At 44.8% G+C, this 18,389-nt stretch overlaps 1 protein-coding gene across 2 annotated transcripts in view; it reads right to left on the minus strand.

Moving 5' to 3' along the window:
- The window catches only part of LOC137319837 (UDP-glucuronosyltransferase 3A1-like), a 29,965-nt gene extending 11,594 nt beyond the window's left edge, over positions 1-18,371 (minus strand). For both annotated transcript variants that reach the window (XM_067981824.1, XM_067981783.1), the window contains exons 1-5: positions 18,242-18,371; positions 12,385-12,483; positions 11,019-11,133; positions 6,259-6,793; positions 3,867-4,092 (exon numbers count right to left, since the gene is read on the minus strand). In XM_067981824.1, the coding sequence (XP_067837925.1) occupies positions 3,867-4,092; positions 6,259-6,793; positions 11,019-11,133; positions 12,385-12,483; positions 18,242-18,350 (1,084 nt within the window). In that variant the 5' untranslated portion in view covers positions 18,351-18,371. The remainder of the gene's footprint in view (positions 1-3,866; positions 4,093-6,258; positions 6,794-11,018; positions 11,134-12,384; positions 12,484-18,241) is intronic.
- Positions 18,372-18,389: the final 18 nt, after the last annotated feature.

Here is an 18,389-nt window from a genome sequence, read left to right on the forward strand (position 1 = left end):
TCGTAAAATTGAAGTCAATGGGAATCAGGGGGAAAACTCTCCAGTGGCTGGAGTCATGCCTAGCACAAAGGAAGATGGTACTGGTTGTTGGAGGCCAATCATCTCAGCCCCAAGACATTGCTGTAAGAGTTCCTCAGGGCAGTGTCCTGGGCCCAACCATCTTCAGCTACTTCATCAATGATCTTCCCTCCATCATAAGGTCAGAAATGGGGATGTTCACTGATGATTGCACAGTGTTCAGTTCCATTCACAACCCCTCAGATAATGAAACAGTCCGTGTCCACGTGCAGCAAGACCTGGACAACATCCAGGCTTGGGCTGATAAGTGGCAAGTAACATTCGTGCCAGACAAGTGCCAGGCAATGACCATCTCCAACAAGAGAGAATCTAACCACCTCCCCTTGACATTCAACGGCATTACCATCGCCGAATCCCCCACCATCAACATCCTGGGGGTCACCATTGACCAGAAACTTAACTGGACCAACCATATAAACACTGTGGCTACAAGAGCAGGTCAGAGGCTGGGTATTCTGCGGTGAGTGACTCACCTCCTGACTCCCCAAAACCTTTCCACCATCTACAAGGCACAAGTCAGGAGTGTGATGGAATACTCTCCACTTGCCTGGATGAGTGCAGCTCCAATAACATTCAAGAAGTTCGACACCATCCAGAACAAAGCAGCCCGCTTGATTGGCACCCCATCCACCACCCTAAACATTCACTCCCTTCACCAACGGCGCACTGTGGCTGCAGTGTGTACCATCCACAGGATGCACTGCAGCAACTCGCCAAGGCTTCTTCGACAGCACCTCCCACACCACGGCCTCTACCTCCTAGAAGGACAAGGGCAGCAGGCACATGGGAACCACACCACCTGCACGTTCCCCTCCAAGTCACACACCATCCCGACTTGGAAATATATCGCCGTTCCTTCATCGTCGCTGGGTCAAAATCCTGGAACTCCCTTCCTAACAGCACTGTGGGAGAACCTTCACCACATGGACTGCAGCGGTTCAAGAAGGCGGCTCACCACCACCTTTTCAAGGGCAATTAGGGATGGGCAATAAATACTGGCCTTGCCAGTGATGCCCACATCCCATGAACGAATAAAAAAAAAACATCCAGGAGGACAAGGAGTTTTTGGCTCACATTCCAGAGAGTAGCCATCTCAGAGTCAGGTGCGTGGTCAAGTGAGAGAGGAGAGTTTAAGGACCGTCCACGAAAGGAGCAGGAAGATTCATGAGGTACGGGAAATCCTCAGATTCTTGGAGCTGTCCAATATTTTGGATTAGCATACGAGGAGAACAACAACAGTGACTTGGGAGAGGGTATAGTCCAGATCAACAAATGTGACACCTCAGTGAACTGGGCTACCCAAGGGGTGGAGGGGAAACCTGCAAGGGAGTTGAGAATTCTACAATCAGAGGTTTAGATAAGGTGCTCTGTTGAGACTGTGAGTACTATATGAGCGTCTGCCTATGAAGTACTTTTGAAGTGTAGTCACTGTTGTAACGTAGGAAACGCAGCAACCAATGTGCATACAGCAAGATCCCACAAATAGCAATGAAATAAGTGGCCAGATCATCTGTTTTAAGTGTTGGTTGAGGGATAAGTATTGGTCAGGACACTAGGGAGAACTCCGCCGCTTTTCTTTGAAATAGTGACATGGGGTCTTTTACGTCCAGCTGAGATGGCAGACGGGGCCTCGGTTTAACATCTCATCTGAAAGACGGCACCTCCGACAGTGCAGCACTCTCTCAGTCCTACACTAGGAGTGTCAGCATAGATTATGTGCTCAGGTCTTTGGAGTGGGACTTGAACACACAACCTTTTGACTCAGAGGCGAGGCTTGGTGGCTATTAGTGAACAGAACATTAAAACTGTTTGCATTGTGTGTGGCAGCGGTAAATAAGGCAAATAGGATCTTGGATTGTATCTGGAAATGGAACCCGAATCACAGGATGCGATATTGAACCTATACAGGGTGTTGATTTGTTCCTTTTTGGACTAGTTGGTGCGGTCCTGATCACCATATTACCGGAACAACATCACGGCACAGGAAATGGTGCGACGTAGGGCTACCGCCTGACGCCTGACTTCAGAGGCCCGCCTGCCCAACGTGCAGCCCTTCTGATACATGATCTGGGCAAGGCAATTCCTATACCCAGTTCGCCCATCTGCTCTCTCCTCAAGCGATGTTCTGCACCAGGAGTGATAACACGTAAAACTTTTACCGCTGTATCACCTATTTCACCAACCTTTTAAATTGTGAGTTTTCGAGTCTATGCCACTTGGTCACATGCCTCGACCAGAAATTTAACTGGACCAGCCACAGGATGCACTGCAGGAACTCGCCAATGCTTCTTCGACAGCACCTCCCAAACCCGCGACCTCTACCACCGAGAAGGACAAGGGGAGCAGGCGCATGGGAACAACACCACCTGCACGTTCCCCTCCAAGTCACACACCATCCTAACTTGGAAATATATCGCTGGTCCCTCGTCGTCGCTGGGTCAAAATCCTGGAACTCCCTTCCTAACAGCACTGTGGGAGAACCTTCACCACACGGACTGCAGCAGTTCAAGAAGGCGGCTCACCACCACTTTCTCAAGGGCAACTAGGGATGGGCAATAAATGCTGGCCTTGCCAGTGACACCCACCTCCAATGAATGAATAAAATAAAATTGCAACTTCAGTGAGATTGTACTTCTGGAACAGACTCTCACTAGATAGAAGTGCAGGTCAGAGTACCAGAACTATATTGTTACATCCCTGTCACCGACTCACAACCCATTCTACCAGACTCTGCTTGGGGAGCGTAACCTGGCTGTATTTACCCTTAATTCCATGCTTCTCTATGTTACATAGGAACATAGGAATTGCTATATGCAAAAAGACCAAGAAACATCTCGTTTGCTTTCTAGCATCCTGATATAATGATAATGGAATTGTTGTCTAATCATATCAATCAATCTCTATCAATTAGTCTACAAGAGACCCAGACACAAGGTAAGGAAAACTCCCAATGGTGAAAAGATCTGGGAATCATAGATCCAAAGTCATCTGTTCCTCTCAGTCATGCTACACTTACCACATACCATGTCGCAAATTATTCATATACTGTATCCCAAAATATTGTCTCAAATTACTCATTTGCTGTATCCCAACATATTGTTTTCTCGGTTCAGTATCACATTCTATGATTCATGTTCTATTCTACACAACCCAAGTTCGTATCATAAAAGTTACCCAAAGGAAACTTGGGATTGATTGCCCTTCCGTAATCTTACTGACAGTCCAACCTTTCTCACCATTTCCAGCTTCGGCCCTCTTCCCTGAATTTTCCTTCCCCCGCACTGTGAGCTATACTTACAACTAGGATTCTCCTTCTGCTCATTCTTGCTTGATAGGCGAGAGCGAATCCGAGTTCTGCCACGGAAAATATATTTTGCCTACGCAGCTGAGTGTTGCTGAAGCACCTCGCCAGCCTGACAGAACAGTTTGATCAGAATCAGCTCTTTCCTATCTAAGCAGCCAGTGCAAGCAGAAAGATAATGTGCCAAAATATAAAACAAATTACCTTTATTTCAGAGACGGGGTTGCTATGAGAACCTTTGATTCTGCCCCTGGCATAGTTTTGAAGCATAATTAAGAACCACGTTCCATCCGAAGCATAAAATGCAAATTAGATCTTAATTTAGATTTCACTGGTGGACCGGTAATTATCATTTTAATAATCAGATTTATTGATGGGGTTAGATGGGGAGCATAAATACCGGCATGGACCTGTTGGGCCGAACGGCCTGTTTCTGTGCTGTAAATTCTATGTAACTCTATGTAAACTAGATGGTATCAGATCTTACCCAGTAAATCATTCTGTGGAAGCCACCCGTATATTTTCACATTTTCTGGTAGGGTGATATCGGACGGCCAGGAGTTGTTGTTGTATCTCCAGAAGATCTTCTGGGGAAGCCGAGAGAAGGCTCTGGTCATCTTCTCAATCAGATGACGATCTGAAATAGATTGCACCATGGTACCCAAAGCAACCACGATAAAGCCCTGGTCCCCCGTTATAAATTCTTCCATTTCCTATGTATAAAAATAAAACACCATAAACATTATTTAAACAGAAAATCATATTTCACATGTTGATCAATTCCAGATTATTATATAGGGAACAGGTGTCGGCTATTCACCTCCTCGAGCCTGTTCCGCCATTCAATTAGATCATGTCTGATCTGTATCTTAATTCCATCTACCTGTCCTGGTTCCATAACTCTCGATACCCTTGACCAACAAAAATCTATCAATCTCAGTTCTGAAATTCTCAATTGACCCCGAACCTTTTGAGGGAGAGAGTTCCAGATTTCCATTACCCTTTGTGTGAAGAAGTGCTTCCTGACATCACCTTTGAATGGCCTAGTTCTAATTTTAAAGCAATTATTATAATTCTTTAGAGAGAATCATCATTTCAACCCATAATATTCAAAATTATTTCTATGCTATTAAATGAAAAGTTTTTTATCTGATCAATGATCCATCTTTCACCTCTAACCTCCAACCTCTCTTGCTCCCCCCGTCGCAACACTTTTTGGTATTGCTATGGTTAGTGCTCCTTGGAAATTTCCACTCTTGTTCTTCATATGTTAGAGATATGGTTCCTCCTCCTCCTCCTCCTCCCTGTATCCGCCTAAGATCAAGATTCATTGCAATTTTCCCCAGGACCTCCAACATGTAGAACTCCCTCTCTTCCCTTCTTCCAATAGTTTTCAGATCTGAAAAAAATGAATGAATAATTCCAAAAGAGTCCACATTTAAGTTAAGAATATAAACATTTTTAAGAATGAGAAAAAGCCGTACAGCCACCCGCTTTGATCAATCCCAACCCCACCCACCCACCTTCTCACTATATCCCTTAGATCTTTCTCTCACCAGAAGTGCATTTAAATGCTCCTTGAACCTATTTATACTGCCCACTTTGGGGGTCTTCCTGGACAACTTTTTGGGTAAAAAAAATTTCTTCATACTTCATTTTTTGCTCTGACCTCTTTGATTTTTTAACTTGCCTCCCCTCTTCTGGCATTTAAATCCTTCACCATAGTGAATAATTTGCCCGGACCATTTTGACCATTCTATTCATAATCTTGAAACTCCCGATCATTGGATCATCACCTCTGCACCCTCTCCAGGGCAACGCTGTAACTTACGTTCTATGATTAGGTTAAGGGGAGAATATCTTCTGTGTAGTATGTGTAGTGATATCAGGAACATGTTACAGTGGACTTTCCTCTGTGGCTGCGGAACACCTAGAAGCAGGCAGCAGGCCTCGTCTCCAGCCTCCCCACCCCACCCCAGATTGGAGGATCTCAGCAGGGTCTGGTTGCTGCAGGGGAAGCTGGCCAGACGGCCCTTTCGTTCTACAGGGCCAACAGGGAGATTCTTGGGCCTGGAGGCCTTCTGACTGGTGTTTTTGGCTAGCAGGCTGAAGGGCAGTGGCCATTACCCCTGCAATAGGGCAGGCCTGCTGCTGAAAAACGTTGACCTGAACCAGGAAATCCAAGTGGGTTCAGGTCATATCAGGTGGCATGCAATTAGGTTGCATGTCTTATGCCTAGGCCGGGCGAGGCGGTAGGAGTATCAGGGCTATTCTTTACAAACCAGGTTATGGTAGTGTAGTGGTTAGGTTACTGGACTAGTGCTCTCTAGAACACATATTCAAATCCCACCATAGCAGTTTGAGAATTTGCATTTAGTTAAAAAAAATCTGGAAATAAAAAGTTGTTTTCAGTAAAAGTGACCATGAAGCCGTCGGATTGTCTTAAAAACCCAATTGGTTCACTAATGTCCTTTAGGGAAGGAAACCTGCCTTCCTTACCCAGTCTAGTCTAAATGTAACTCCAGTCCCACACCAACATGAATGACTCTCAACTGCCCCCTGAGCAAGTCACTCTGTTATATCAAACCGCTATAAGGCATTGCAATGGTTCAAGAAGGCAGCCCACCACCACCTTCTCAGGGCAACTAGGGATGGGCAATAAATGCTGGCCTTGCCAGTGACATTCACATCCCGTGAACGAATGAATAAAAGTCTCAGACAACAAACGGGTAAATTCAGTGATCCTATGCTTCCAGTGGAGAGCCTCACGTGATGGGGTACAACATTGTACGCTACTTTCCAACCCTGACACCTGTCAGGCATGGCTTCCATGCAGGATCACTGGATGTACACTGCATAAATAGCAACAAGTCACTTACCTGGGGCAATGGCATGGCAGGTTTGGAAAGGAAACTCCCAACATAAACCACATTAGGCAGCAATGGTCGAGGGAATTCAAAAGAGAAGCCTGTGTTGTAGATCCAGAGCTCTGCCTTAAGGTGCAGGTCCTCTAGGTTTACATTATCTTCTGCTGAGAAATGCCTTTTGATAACGTAACTGAAGCGATCAAAACACAGCTGACCCTCAAAATAACCTCGCAGGAGCACCCCGACATTTTGGAGGCGTTCAAAGAAAGTCATGGAGTCCGACAAATGAGATGTAAACGCAGGCACGTGACTCGGGGGTGATGACAGGTGAATATGGTGCCCATTGTAAAACGAGGTGCCGTAGACAGCAACGTAAGGCACCTTGAGCTTTGCAGCCAGCAACATGGTGCAATAATGAAAGGCATCGATTACCAGCAAATCGTAGTTTTCGTTGCTCAGCCTGGCCAGCACTTCAGAATCCGACAATAGTTTGTCACACTCATAAGCATGCGAATCTAGGATTGTGAGGAACCCTGAAAAGGAGTATCTGTATTGGAGAACAAAAAAGGTAACATTATACAATTGTACTCACGGTTCTCAGGGTGCATTAAGGGGAAAAAAAAGTGATGAGCGACAGCCGTAGGGGGAAGCATAGAAGTAGGAGAGCAGGCCTTGCGCCTCTTCCCAACTAGGCCGCAATTCTGCATTTTAGTGAGCTTCATCTTATTTTATACCTTGCCTCATTAATAAGGTCCCAGAATTGATGCAAAATATTTAACTGAACATCTAGCACAATTCTACAGCTTTTACAGTTGATTTTCGCTTTGCCCCCACTGGAATTGGAGCAAGGTTAACTTCACGTATGAAAGACTCTGAAAGTGCTTTGTATGTGCTTTTGTTTCCAGCGTTTACAATACTATATATTTTTTGGCATTACGCTGTTTTTAATTGGCGATCTCCCCCCCCACCCCATATTTCGGACATTTTTATTAATAATATGTATTTTTGGAACAATTCCTTGGGGGTCAATTCTTATTCATTCCTCACAGTAAAGTTGTTTCAAAGAATCTCAAAAAAAAAGGTTATTTTTTTGTGATGTGATACAAGATCAAAGAAGGCATTGCCAAGGAGATCAGGAGACACCAGACCATGTCTCCAGTCCTTGGAACAACTACCTGCAAATGACAGAGGACAACTGCCTATCCTGGGTGTCAGTAAGTGACCATCTTTGTGTTACAATTGAGTTTGAAAGTCCTTGGAAGATGTGAATGCGACAAGGTTCACGATTGTATGTTTGCATTTTGACTGCACGCCCTACTGAGATGTGGGTATGCATGAAGTGGGTATGCATGGACTATTGTGTCCAGTTCCGGGTACCACACTTTAGGAAAGATGTGAAGGCCTTAGAGAGGGTGCAGAAGAGATTTACTAGAATGATTCCAGGGATGAGGGACTTTCATTACGTGGATAGACTGGAGAAGCTGGGGTTGTTCTCCTTAGAACAGAGAAGGTTGCGAGGAGATTTGATAGAGGTATTCAAAATCGTGAAGGGTCTAGACAGAGTAGATAGAGAGAAATTGTTCCCATTGGCGGAAGGGTCAAGAACCAGAGTACATAGATTTAAGGTGATTGGCAAAAGAACCAAAGGTGACATAAGGAAAAGCTTTTTTACACAGCGAGTGCTTAGGATCTGGAATGCACTGGACACAATATTCCATGCATACCCACTTCATGCATACCCACATCTCAGTAGGGCATGCAGTCAAAATGCAAACATACAATCATGAGCCTTGCCACTTTCACATCTTCCAAGAACTATCAAACTCAATTGTAACACAAAGATGGTCACTTACTGACACCCAGGATAGGCAGTTGTCCTCTGTCATTTGCAGGTTGTTGTTCCAAGGGGGTGGTAGAGGCAGATTCAATCATGGCCTTCAAAAGGGAACTGGATAAGTACTTGAAACAAAAAAAAATCACAGTGCTACAGGGATAGGGCGAGGGAGTGGGACAATAGGATTGTTCTTGCATAGAGCCAGCACGGACTTGATGGGCCAAATGGCCTCCTTCTGTGTTGTAACCTTTCTATGATTCTAAGTGTAATGAGAGAGTTGTAAGGTTATGTAAGGGCTTGGTGTGAGTGAGATATAATTGAACAACAAGTTGACAGGCATGGAATTTTGGGCCTTAAGGTAATCTGTTAGATTCCCCCCCCCCCATATCAAGTGATATGGGGGGGGGAATCTAACAGACTTGCCTCTGAGTCAGAAGGTTATGGGTTCAAATCCCACTTCAGAAACTTGAGCACAAAATCTGGGCTGACACTTTAGTGCAGTACTGAAGGATGGCTGCACTGTCAGAGGTGCTGTCTTTTGGATGAGACGTTAAACCGTCTGCCCTCTCACGTGGATGTAAAAGATCCCATGGCACTATTTTGAAGAAGGGCAGGGGAGTTTTCCTTGCTGTCCTGGGCAACCTTTATCCCTCAACCAACATCACTAAACCAGATTATCTGGTCATTATCACATTGCTGTTTGTGGGATCTTGCTGTGCGCAAATTGGCTGCTGCGTTTCCTACATTACAACAGTGACTACACTTCAAAATACAAATACTTCATTGACTGAATAGCCTTTTGCAATGTCCTGAGGGTGTTAAAGGTGCTATATAAATGAAAGTCTTTCTTTTTTTTTTGGTTGGTAAGTGCAGAGTTTAATGTGAAACCATGAAGACCAGAAAGCTCCCAGGTTCAATGTCCAGCCTCTGTTCACTGTTCTCAGCTGCAGTCCTGGCCAGGAAAGAAGAAACAAATTAACCAGGGCCCCCATACTTAATCAGTATACACTGATTCTCGCCTGAAAACTCATTGATCCATTCCCCAGTAGGGGTACACATCTTCAGGAGAGAGGGGGAAACCAGAATATTATAGAAAATAAAATGGTCTGCAGGTCTTCATTTCTGATCTTCAACACACCGCTGAATACCCCAAACCGTGGCTCATTATCTGAAATGTTTTAATGGGCCTGGATATTGCTGGTACCAATGACGGCATGTTAACGAGGCGCCCCGTTATTAACATGCAAATCAGCCGGCAGGTTCAGTGGACGAAGAGATCCGCCGTAAGTTGCAAATCTCCAGAATTTGCGTGTCGATATACGTCGCTCCGCAGTTTGCTTCGCACAAACGACATCTCGCCCTAAGCCTCCCCGTTATTTTTAAGAAATTGCTGGATTTGCATTTTAATTGCCCACTAAACTCGCCGCAGAAAGTTAAGTCTGGTAAATAACAGCACAAGTACCCTTTTAACGATGCAATAATTGTTAATGACCACTAATCAACCTCTCTGGACCAGAAAACGAACAATTTAAACTGTGGAGTCTCATTCCTTCAGGTAGTGAATTGTTCTTAGAGATTTAATAAATGCAAAATTTAATTTTTTTCCTTACTTCTCCTTCCTGTCTCTCTTTTCTCTCTCTCTTAATCCAATCTTTCTTTCCTTCTCTTTATTTCTCTTTCTGAACCTGATTGGACTCTAATTCACCCGACTGCCTTCTCCGTCGTTCCTCTGTCTCTTTCGCAATCCTTAAATCTCATCGGTTAAGGAGATGGACCGTTGGTCCCGCCCTTCTCTACGTTCCCAGACGCCCCGTTGTTCTTGCCGCATCCTTATCAGCTCGCACTTCCAGCAACGTACACAGCAAAATTTTTCGAGCTGAAGAGTGCAGGGGAAAGTCTAACTCACGGCGCACTCCGCGAGATGCCCCAATTCCAACACGATCCGGTCCAAATATCTTAACCATAGGGGGCCATTTTCCAACTTCAGGTTTTCCAGCAGCGAGCCTTGGCCCCCAGGAGAGCATATTGGAAACGGTGGTGCTGGAAGCAAGAAGTCAGTAAATTGCCCCTATATTATCCCTTGCCATGATGCCCGTTTACGACATTTTTGCCCTACCATTATCAAACACTACTGTCCTCTCAACAACTCTATGAAGTCCAAGACTGTGCAACTGTCCTATTATCGACTCTTCCATGCTCCTGAGCATGCCACTTCTCCCATGGGTCCTAGCTTCGCTGGAGTTAACGCTGGGCTCTTCTCCGCTTCCTTTTAGAGGAAGCTCCCGCAGTAAATAAGTGGGTGAGTATAAATCTATGGAGCTGCGAGCGCACTTGTCCGCCTCTCGAAGCAATTTATGAGCCTTTACCTTTGAGATGTCAGCCGTGGCTCAATCGGTCGCTCGCTCATCTCAGAGTCAGAAGGTCATAGGTTCACAGTCCTATTCCAGAGACTTGAGCACTTGATGATACGTTAAACCGAGGCCCTGTCTGCCTGAACAGGCAGACAGGGCCTCGGTTTAATGTATCATCAAGAAAAAAAACTTTGCATCTGACAGGGCAAGTCTGCCCTCACCTCTAGCTTTCAACCACTCTCTATCACAACCTTTCCTGTGTCTCCCTCTTTAATCAGTGGTAATTGCTCCACTGAACTTTCCTCTCTTGCTCTGTCTAAAGTCCAAATGCTCCATCTTGCTGCACGTTCACTTGTGTTGAAATCAAAACTCATTGCAGGATCCTGTGGAAACCCATACATCTCCGATTCTGCTCTTCCTACTACAACACGCAGGCTTTTAAACCCACGACCGTTGTCGATGAAGAACAGGTATGTTGTTCTTACATTTCTTGTGGCTGTATTACTGAAAGAAAGTGCTTTTTTCTGATTACGCAAGTCTGCATTCTGTAACTCCACTTAAAAAAACATATAAAATCATATACGTACTTTCCACGAATGGAATCCTGCACAAATTTTTGAACCACTTTGCTGTATTCTTGTGTATAATTCTCTCCAATAGTCCATGGGATATATGTGTACTCGTCGTGTGTGATCTGTGGTCCTGAAAGGCAAATATTAATTTTAAATTTCCTTTATTACCAATATACTGTATTACAGTGGCACAATACAACCCAGGGTAAGGACATTTGGGGCCTGCCTCTACTTCATCTTTAGCCCTCAATGGATTTAGTGCTCAATGGAGCAAGTTACCCTGAGACTCCATTCTTGAGTCTTACTCGATGGGAGTGTGGATCCAAGAATCGGGTCAGGTGACCAGGGCACTTTGATTCGCTTGGCTCACGATTTTCCAGTCATAGGCCTAGAAATTGCATCGCGCCAGAACTGGGAGCAGGGATCGATCCCTGCGCTGGGATGGGTAGGCCCGAGGCGCACCTGATATTGGGCCTCGGACCTCAATGGGGCTACAGGACGTCAATTGAGCTGGGGATTCAGTGCTGCTCCCTCTGCTTATCATGGTCTCCAGCAAAGGAAAGCAGGGAATGTTACCAGGAAGCAGTGTGATCCTAGCTCCCACACGGCAAGTAAGAGGGCCATATTAAAACAAGACTATCAGTCTTATAAAGAAACAACTTGTATTTATATAACACGTTTCAGGTACTCAAGATGTCCCAAAGTACTTCACAGCAAATGAATTGCTTTTGAAGTGTTGTTTTGTAGGCAAACACAGCGGCCATTTTACAAAGAGCATTGTCTCGACAAACAGCAATGGGGTAAACGATCACGTATTCTGTATTTTGAGGTGTTGATTGAGGGAATGTATGTTGACCAGGACACCAGGAGAGCTCCCTTGCTCTTTTTGAAATAGTGCCATGAGATCTTTTACATCCACCTGAACAGGCAGACAGGGCCTCGGTTTAACGTATCATCTGCAAGGTAGCACCTTCAAAAATGCAGGACTCCTTCGGTACTGCTTGGAAGTGCAAGTCCACATTATGTTCTCAAGTCCCTGGAGTGGAGCTTAAACCCACGACCTTCTGACTCAGAGACAAGGGTCCTATCACTGAGCCAAGCTGGCACTTAATGTAGTTATAGTTTAACTTTCTTCACCCTGTGGGAAATTACCTGGTCTCGACTTGACAGTTGCCCAGAGTGGAATGGATGAAATTAGGAGCTCACAGTGTGAGGAATCAGAGGTGCAGACCTCGACCCCCTCACTCCATGGAACAGAGTGTGTCAGAGAGAGGTCCTCTAGAAAGACTCTGGTAGGGGCTGTGGCACCTAACCAAAGGTTAGCGAGCAAACACTATTGTATTGGTGTAGGTGTACAGGAAAATAATAGCACAGGACTCACCACTTGAAGGACGGACTATCTGGTGGAAGTTGAACACGTTATGGCCGCCACGTGCCAAGATCTTTGAGATTTCATCCATCATAAAATAATGACTGCCACCTGTGAATACATCCATGTTCATAGAATTTGAGGATTTACATCTTTGTAAAATATAATGTTGAAACCAAAGTGCATTTACTCGGGGAGTGAGGGGTGGCAATTGAATAATCCCAGGCACGGAAACAAGAAAATCTGTTCCCTTTTGGGCTTTGTCACTTGATACATGGATTACATCAATCAAATCAAAATAAGGTACAATCGGGAGTACCGTAGCCCAGGTGTCAGAAAGCTGTAGGTTCACGTCCCACTCCAGAGGCTTGAGCACATAATCGAGGCTGACACTCCCAGTGCAGTTACTGACAGAGCGCTGCACTGTCGGAGGTGTAATGTCATCCAATATTAAATTAAAACAACCAGCTCACAATTTAACAGCAAGCGGCATTTTTATAGAGCCTTTCATATTTTTAAAAAACTCAAAGTGCTTCACAGAGGAGAAGGGGCACCAAGCAGTGGTGGAAGAGCTGCAAGCCTGGTCAAAGAAAGAAAGCCTTGCATTTATATAGCACCTTTCAAGATCTCAGGAAATCCCAAAGCGCTATTTTAGCCAATGAAGTAATTTTCTTTGAAGTGTAGTCACTGTTGTAATGTAGGAAACCCAGCAGCCAATTTGCTCACAGCAAGGTCCCACAAACAGCAACGTGATAATGACCAGATAATCTTTTCTAGTAATGTTGGTTGAGGGATAAATAGCTGCCAGGAGACCAGGGAGAACTCCTCTGCTCTTTTTCAGAAGAGTGCCATGGGATCTTTCACATCCACCAGGGAGGGCAGACGGAGCCTTGGTTTAACGAGTCATCTGAAATAACAGCACCTCTGACAGTGCAGCACTACCTCAGTACTGCACTCAGTGTCAGCTTAGTTTAAGTGCTCAAGTCTCTGGAATAGGACTGTGAACCTATGACCTTCTGACTCTGAGATGAGCGAGCGACCGATTGAGCCACGGCTGACATCTCAAAGGTAAAGGCTCATAAATTGCTTCGAGTGGCGAACAAGTGCGCTCGCCGCTCCATAGATTTATACTCACCCACTTACTTACTGCGGGAGCTTCCTCTAAAAGGAAGCGGAGAAGAGCCCAGCGTTAACTCCAGCGAAGCTAGGACCCATGGGAGAAGTGAGAAGATAGGCCTCTCCCCTCGACCAATCAGATTGCAGCATCCTTAAAAAGCCGCGTAGAGTCAAAACCTTTGCCCAGAAATTTCTTAAAAGAAGAATGGTGAGCTCAACAGCACTCACCGTTTTTAGTGATGAAATTGAGGAGCAGGTTCTAGCGTTCGCACAGGCACAGTGAAATGCGGAAATCCGGAATTTGCTCCTCCTGGTTCACTAGCTTCGAATTAAAGGGATATCGCCCGCTGGAATCAGTGGAATCAAGGGACTGGGGCCAACTTGATCATCTGCCCAGAACAGGTATGCTTAAAAATACCAGATCACTGGTAAACTAAGTTGTAACAGTGCGGTTAGTCTTAATCACTGCCACACAACTAAAAATTAACTTTTAAAAATGTGGAGTCTCATATTACTCCTTATTTTAATGGTTTTGGTCATCAAAATTTTTTTTAAATTTGATTATTTCTCACCTCTTTTTTGCGCTGTCTTTACCTGTTTTTACAAATGATTTTATTGTTGTAGTTTTCATTTCCTGTTTTTTTACGTTGCAGCTTGTGCATGGGTCCTAGTTTCACTGGAGCTAACGCTGGGCTCTTCTCCACTTCCTGATAGAGGCAGTTCCCGCAGTAAAGACCGTGGTAAGTCAGTAGGTTCGTATAAATCTAGGGAGCGGCAAACACTGTTGGTTCACCGCTCCGAGCAATTTCTGGGCCATTAGTTACTTTCCAGCTGGGCAGAAGAGCAAGTTGCCGCTGGTCCATTGATTCTGTTGATTGCAGCCAGCGATATCCCTTTAAGGCGAAGCTGTCAGATCGTGAACCAGGAAGGGCAAGTTCCGGATTTCTATGTTTGTCTGCGCACGTGAACTGCGCAATGAACTTGCTGTTTTATTTGGCCACTGACAACTCTGAGCGCTGATGAGCATACTGTTATTTTTAAAGCAATTTCCGGCCCGATAAGTTCTGAAAAGACTTTAAAGAAGTAGCAAGGCAGAGAGGTTTAGGATAGAAGTTTCAGAATAAAACCGAGAATTTCCACCTCCGTAATGTCACCCGTCTCCACCCCAGCCTCAGCTCATCTGCTGCTGAAACCTTCATCCATGCCTTTGTTACCTCTAGACTATTGGGCCAAGTGCAGGCAATTGGGACTAGCTTAGTGGTATAAACTGGGCGACATGGACATGTTGGGCCGAAGGGCCTGTTTCCATGTTGTAACTTCTATGATTCTATGATTCTATGATTCTAGACTCGACTATTCCAATGCTCTCCTGGCCTGCCTCCAATCTTCCAACTTCCATTAACGTAAGCTCATCCAAAACTCTGCTGTCCGTATCCTAACTCGCACCAAGTCCCATTTACCCATCACCCATGTGCTCGCTGACTTACATGGCTCCTGGTCCAGGAAAGCCTCAATTTTATCTCATCCTTGTTTTCAAATCCCTCCATGGCCTTGCCCCTCCCTATATTAACTGAGATACAAGCAGTGTAAAAGGTATAGAGGGTGCAGAATTCTTAAATTGCATTCAGGAGAACTTTTTTAGCCAGTATGAAGCAAGCCCAACAAGATGGGGGGGTGGGGGTGGGGTGGAGGGGGCAGTTCTAGATTTAGTTTTAGGGAATGAAGCTGGGCAGGTAGAAGGAGTATCAGTGGGAGAGCATTTTGGTGGCAGTGATCATAATTCAGTTAGATTTAGCATAGTTATGGAAAAGGACAAAGATAGAACAGGAGTAAAAGTTCTCAATTGGGGAAAGACCAATTTTACTAAGCTGAGAAGTGATTTAGCAAAAGTGGACTGGAAACAGCTATTTGAAGATAAATTAGTGTCAGAGCAGTGGGAGGCATTCAAGGGAGAGATTGTGAGGATTCAGAACAAATATGTCCCCTCAAAGAAAAAGGGTGGGACTGTCAAATCAGGAGCCCCCTGGATGACAAGGAGCAGACAGGGAAAGATAAGGCAAAAAAGGAAAGCTTATATCAGATGCAGAGAGCTCAATACTGCAGAAAGGCTAGAGGAGTATAGAAATTGCAGGGTGAAATTAAAAAGGAAATTAGGAAAGCAAAGAGAGGGCATGAAAAAATACTGGCAAGTAAAATCAAGGAAAACCCCAAAGATGTTTTATAAATACATAAAGATCAAGAGGATAACTAAGGAAAGAGTAGGGCCTATTAGAGACCAAAAAGGTAACTTATGTGTGGAGGCGGAAGATGTGGGTACGGTTTTAAATGAATACTTTGCGTCTGTCTTCACAAAAGAGGGGGACGATGCAGAGATTGTAGTTAAAGAGGAGGAGTGTGAAATATTGGATGGGATAAACATAGTGAGAGAGGAAGTATTAAAGGGTTTAACATCTTTGAAAGTAGGTAAATCGCCAGGCCCGGATGAAATGTATCAAAGGCTGCTAAGAAAAGCAAGGGAGGAAATAGCGGAGGCTCTGACCATCATTTTCCAATCCTCCCTGGCTACAGGCGTGGTGCTGGAGGATTGGAGGACTGCTAACGTTGTACCATTGTTTAAAAAGGAAGAAAAAGATAGACCGAGTAATTACAGGCCAGTCAGTCTAACCTCAGTGATGGGCAAATTATTGGAATCAATTCTGAGGGACAGCATAAATCATCATTTAGAAAGGCACAGATTAATCATGGACAGTCAGCGTGGATTTGTTAAGGGAAGGTCGTGTCTGACTAACTTGATTGAATTTTTTGAGGAGGTTAACAAGGAGGGTTGATGAAGTAATGCATTTGATGTAGTGTACATGGATTTTAACAAGGCTTTTGACAAGGTTCCACATGGCAGACTGGTCAAAAAAGTAAAAAGCCATGGGTTCCAAGGGAGAGTGACAAGTTGGATCCAAAATTGGCTCAGTGTCAGGAAGCAAAGGGTAATGGTTGTGACCGGAAGGCTGTTTCCAGTGGGGTTCCGCAAGGCTCAGTACTAGGTCCCTTGCTTTTTGTGGTATATATTAATGATTTGGACTTGAATGTGGGGGGCTTGATCAAGAAGTTTGCAGATGATACAAAAATTGGCCGTGTGGTTGATAGTGAGAGGGAAAGCTGTTGACTGCAGGAAGATATCAATGGACTGGTCAGGTGGGCAGAAAAGTGGCAAATGGAATTCAATCTGGAGAAGTATGAGAATGCATTTGGGGAGGGCAAACAAGGCAAGGGAATACACAATAAATGGAAGGATACTGAGAGGTGTAGAGGAAGTGAGGGACCTTGGAGTACATGTCCATAGATCCCTTAAGGTAGCAGGACAGGTAGATAAGCTGGTTAAAAAGGCACATGGGATACTTTCCTTTATTAGCCGAGGCAATAGAATATAAGAGCAGGGTTAGAACTGTATGAAACATTGGTTAGGCCACAGTTTGAGTACTGCGCACAGTTCTGGTCAACACATTACAGGAAAGATGTGATTGCACTAGAGAGGGGACAGAGGAGATTTACGAGGATGTTGCCAGGGCTGGAGAATTTTAGCTGTGAGAAAAGATGGGATAGGCTGAGGTTGTTTTCTTTGGAACAAAGAAGGCCGAGGAGAGAATTAATTGAGGTATATAAAATTATGACAGGACTAGATAGGGAGGACCTATTTCCCTTAGCAGAGGGGTCGGTGACCAGGTGGCATAGATTTAAAGTGATTGGTAGAAGGATTAGATGGGAGCTGAGGAGATTTTTTTTCACCAGAGGGTGGTGGGTGTCTGGAACTCACTGCCTGAAAGGGTGGTAGAGGCAGAAACCCTCAACTCATTTAAAAAGTACTTGGATGAACACTTGAAGTGCCGTTACCTATAGGGCTACGGACCAAGTGCTGGAAAGTGGAATTAAGCTGTGTAGCTCTTTATCGGCCGGCACGGACATGATGGGCCGAATGGCCTCCTTCTGTGCCATAACTTTCTATGATTCTATGATTCTATCTCTGTAACCTTCTCCAGCTCTACAACCCTCCGAGATCTCTGCGCTCCTCCAATTCTTACCTCTTGCGCATCCCCGATTTTAATTGCTCCACCATTGGCAGCTGCCTAGGCCCTAAGCTCTGGAATTCCCTCCCTAAACCCCTCCGCCTCTCTACCTCTCTCTCCTCCTTTAAGACACTCCTTAAAACTTACCTCTTTGACCAAGCTTTTGGTCACCTGTCCTAATACCTGCTTATGTGGCTCGGTGTCAAATTATGTTTGATAATCACTCCTGTGAAGCGCCTTGGGACGTTTTACTACTTGCAAGTTGTTGTCGTTGAGGCAATTTCATTAATTTAAGCATTTGACCTGCATTGATATGATTCACCATACTACAAAGCAGATTGTCTTTTTTAAACAGTACACTTAGCGACGTATGTCAAAATGCAACATTGGGGGCGTTTTTAACCCCCAAGAACGGGTGGGTTGAGGGCGGGTGGGAGTTGAACATCGTTGTTTTTTTGGGTCATGATCTCAACCCGGCTTCACTTCCAGGTTTAACGTGGGCGGTGAAAGTACAGGCTTCCCACTGGGAATGCAACGTCCAAAAATTTTGCAGTTGCGACCCAAATAAACAACAATGTTCAACTCCTACCCGCCCCCCAACCCGAAAACACCCCCAATGTTTTTTTCAGATCCATAACCATACACAGAGTTAATTGCAGCGTACTACCTGTACTTGATAACAAAATGCTTCTTACCCATCAGGGCCACAGTTAGTAGTTTTGCAGAGTTTGCCACAGATGTGCAGAATAACAAGATGAGCACGGTTTGCTTTGCCATTCTGTGCTGTAGTAAACAGTTCTTCATCTCTTCTGCTGCTACACAGCCATTGAGATCTGCCTAGTT

The sequence above is a fragment of the Heptranchias perlo genome, chromosome 1, assembly GCF_035084215.1.
Source record: "Heptranchias perlo isolate sHepPer1 chromosome 1, sHepPer1.hap1, whole genome shotgun sequence".
NCBI classification, from domain to species: Eukaryota; Metazoa; Chordata; class Chondrichthyes; order Hexanchiformes; family Hexanchidae; genus Heptranchias; species Heptranchias perlo.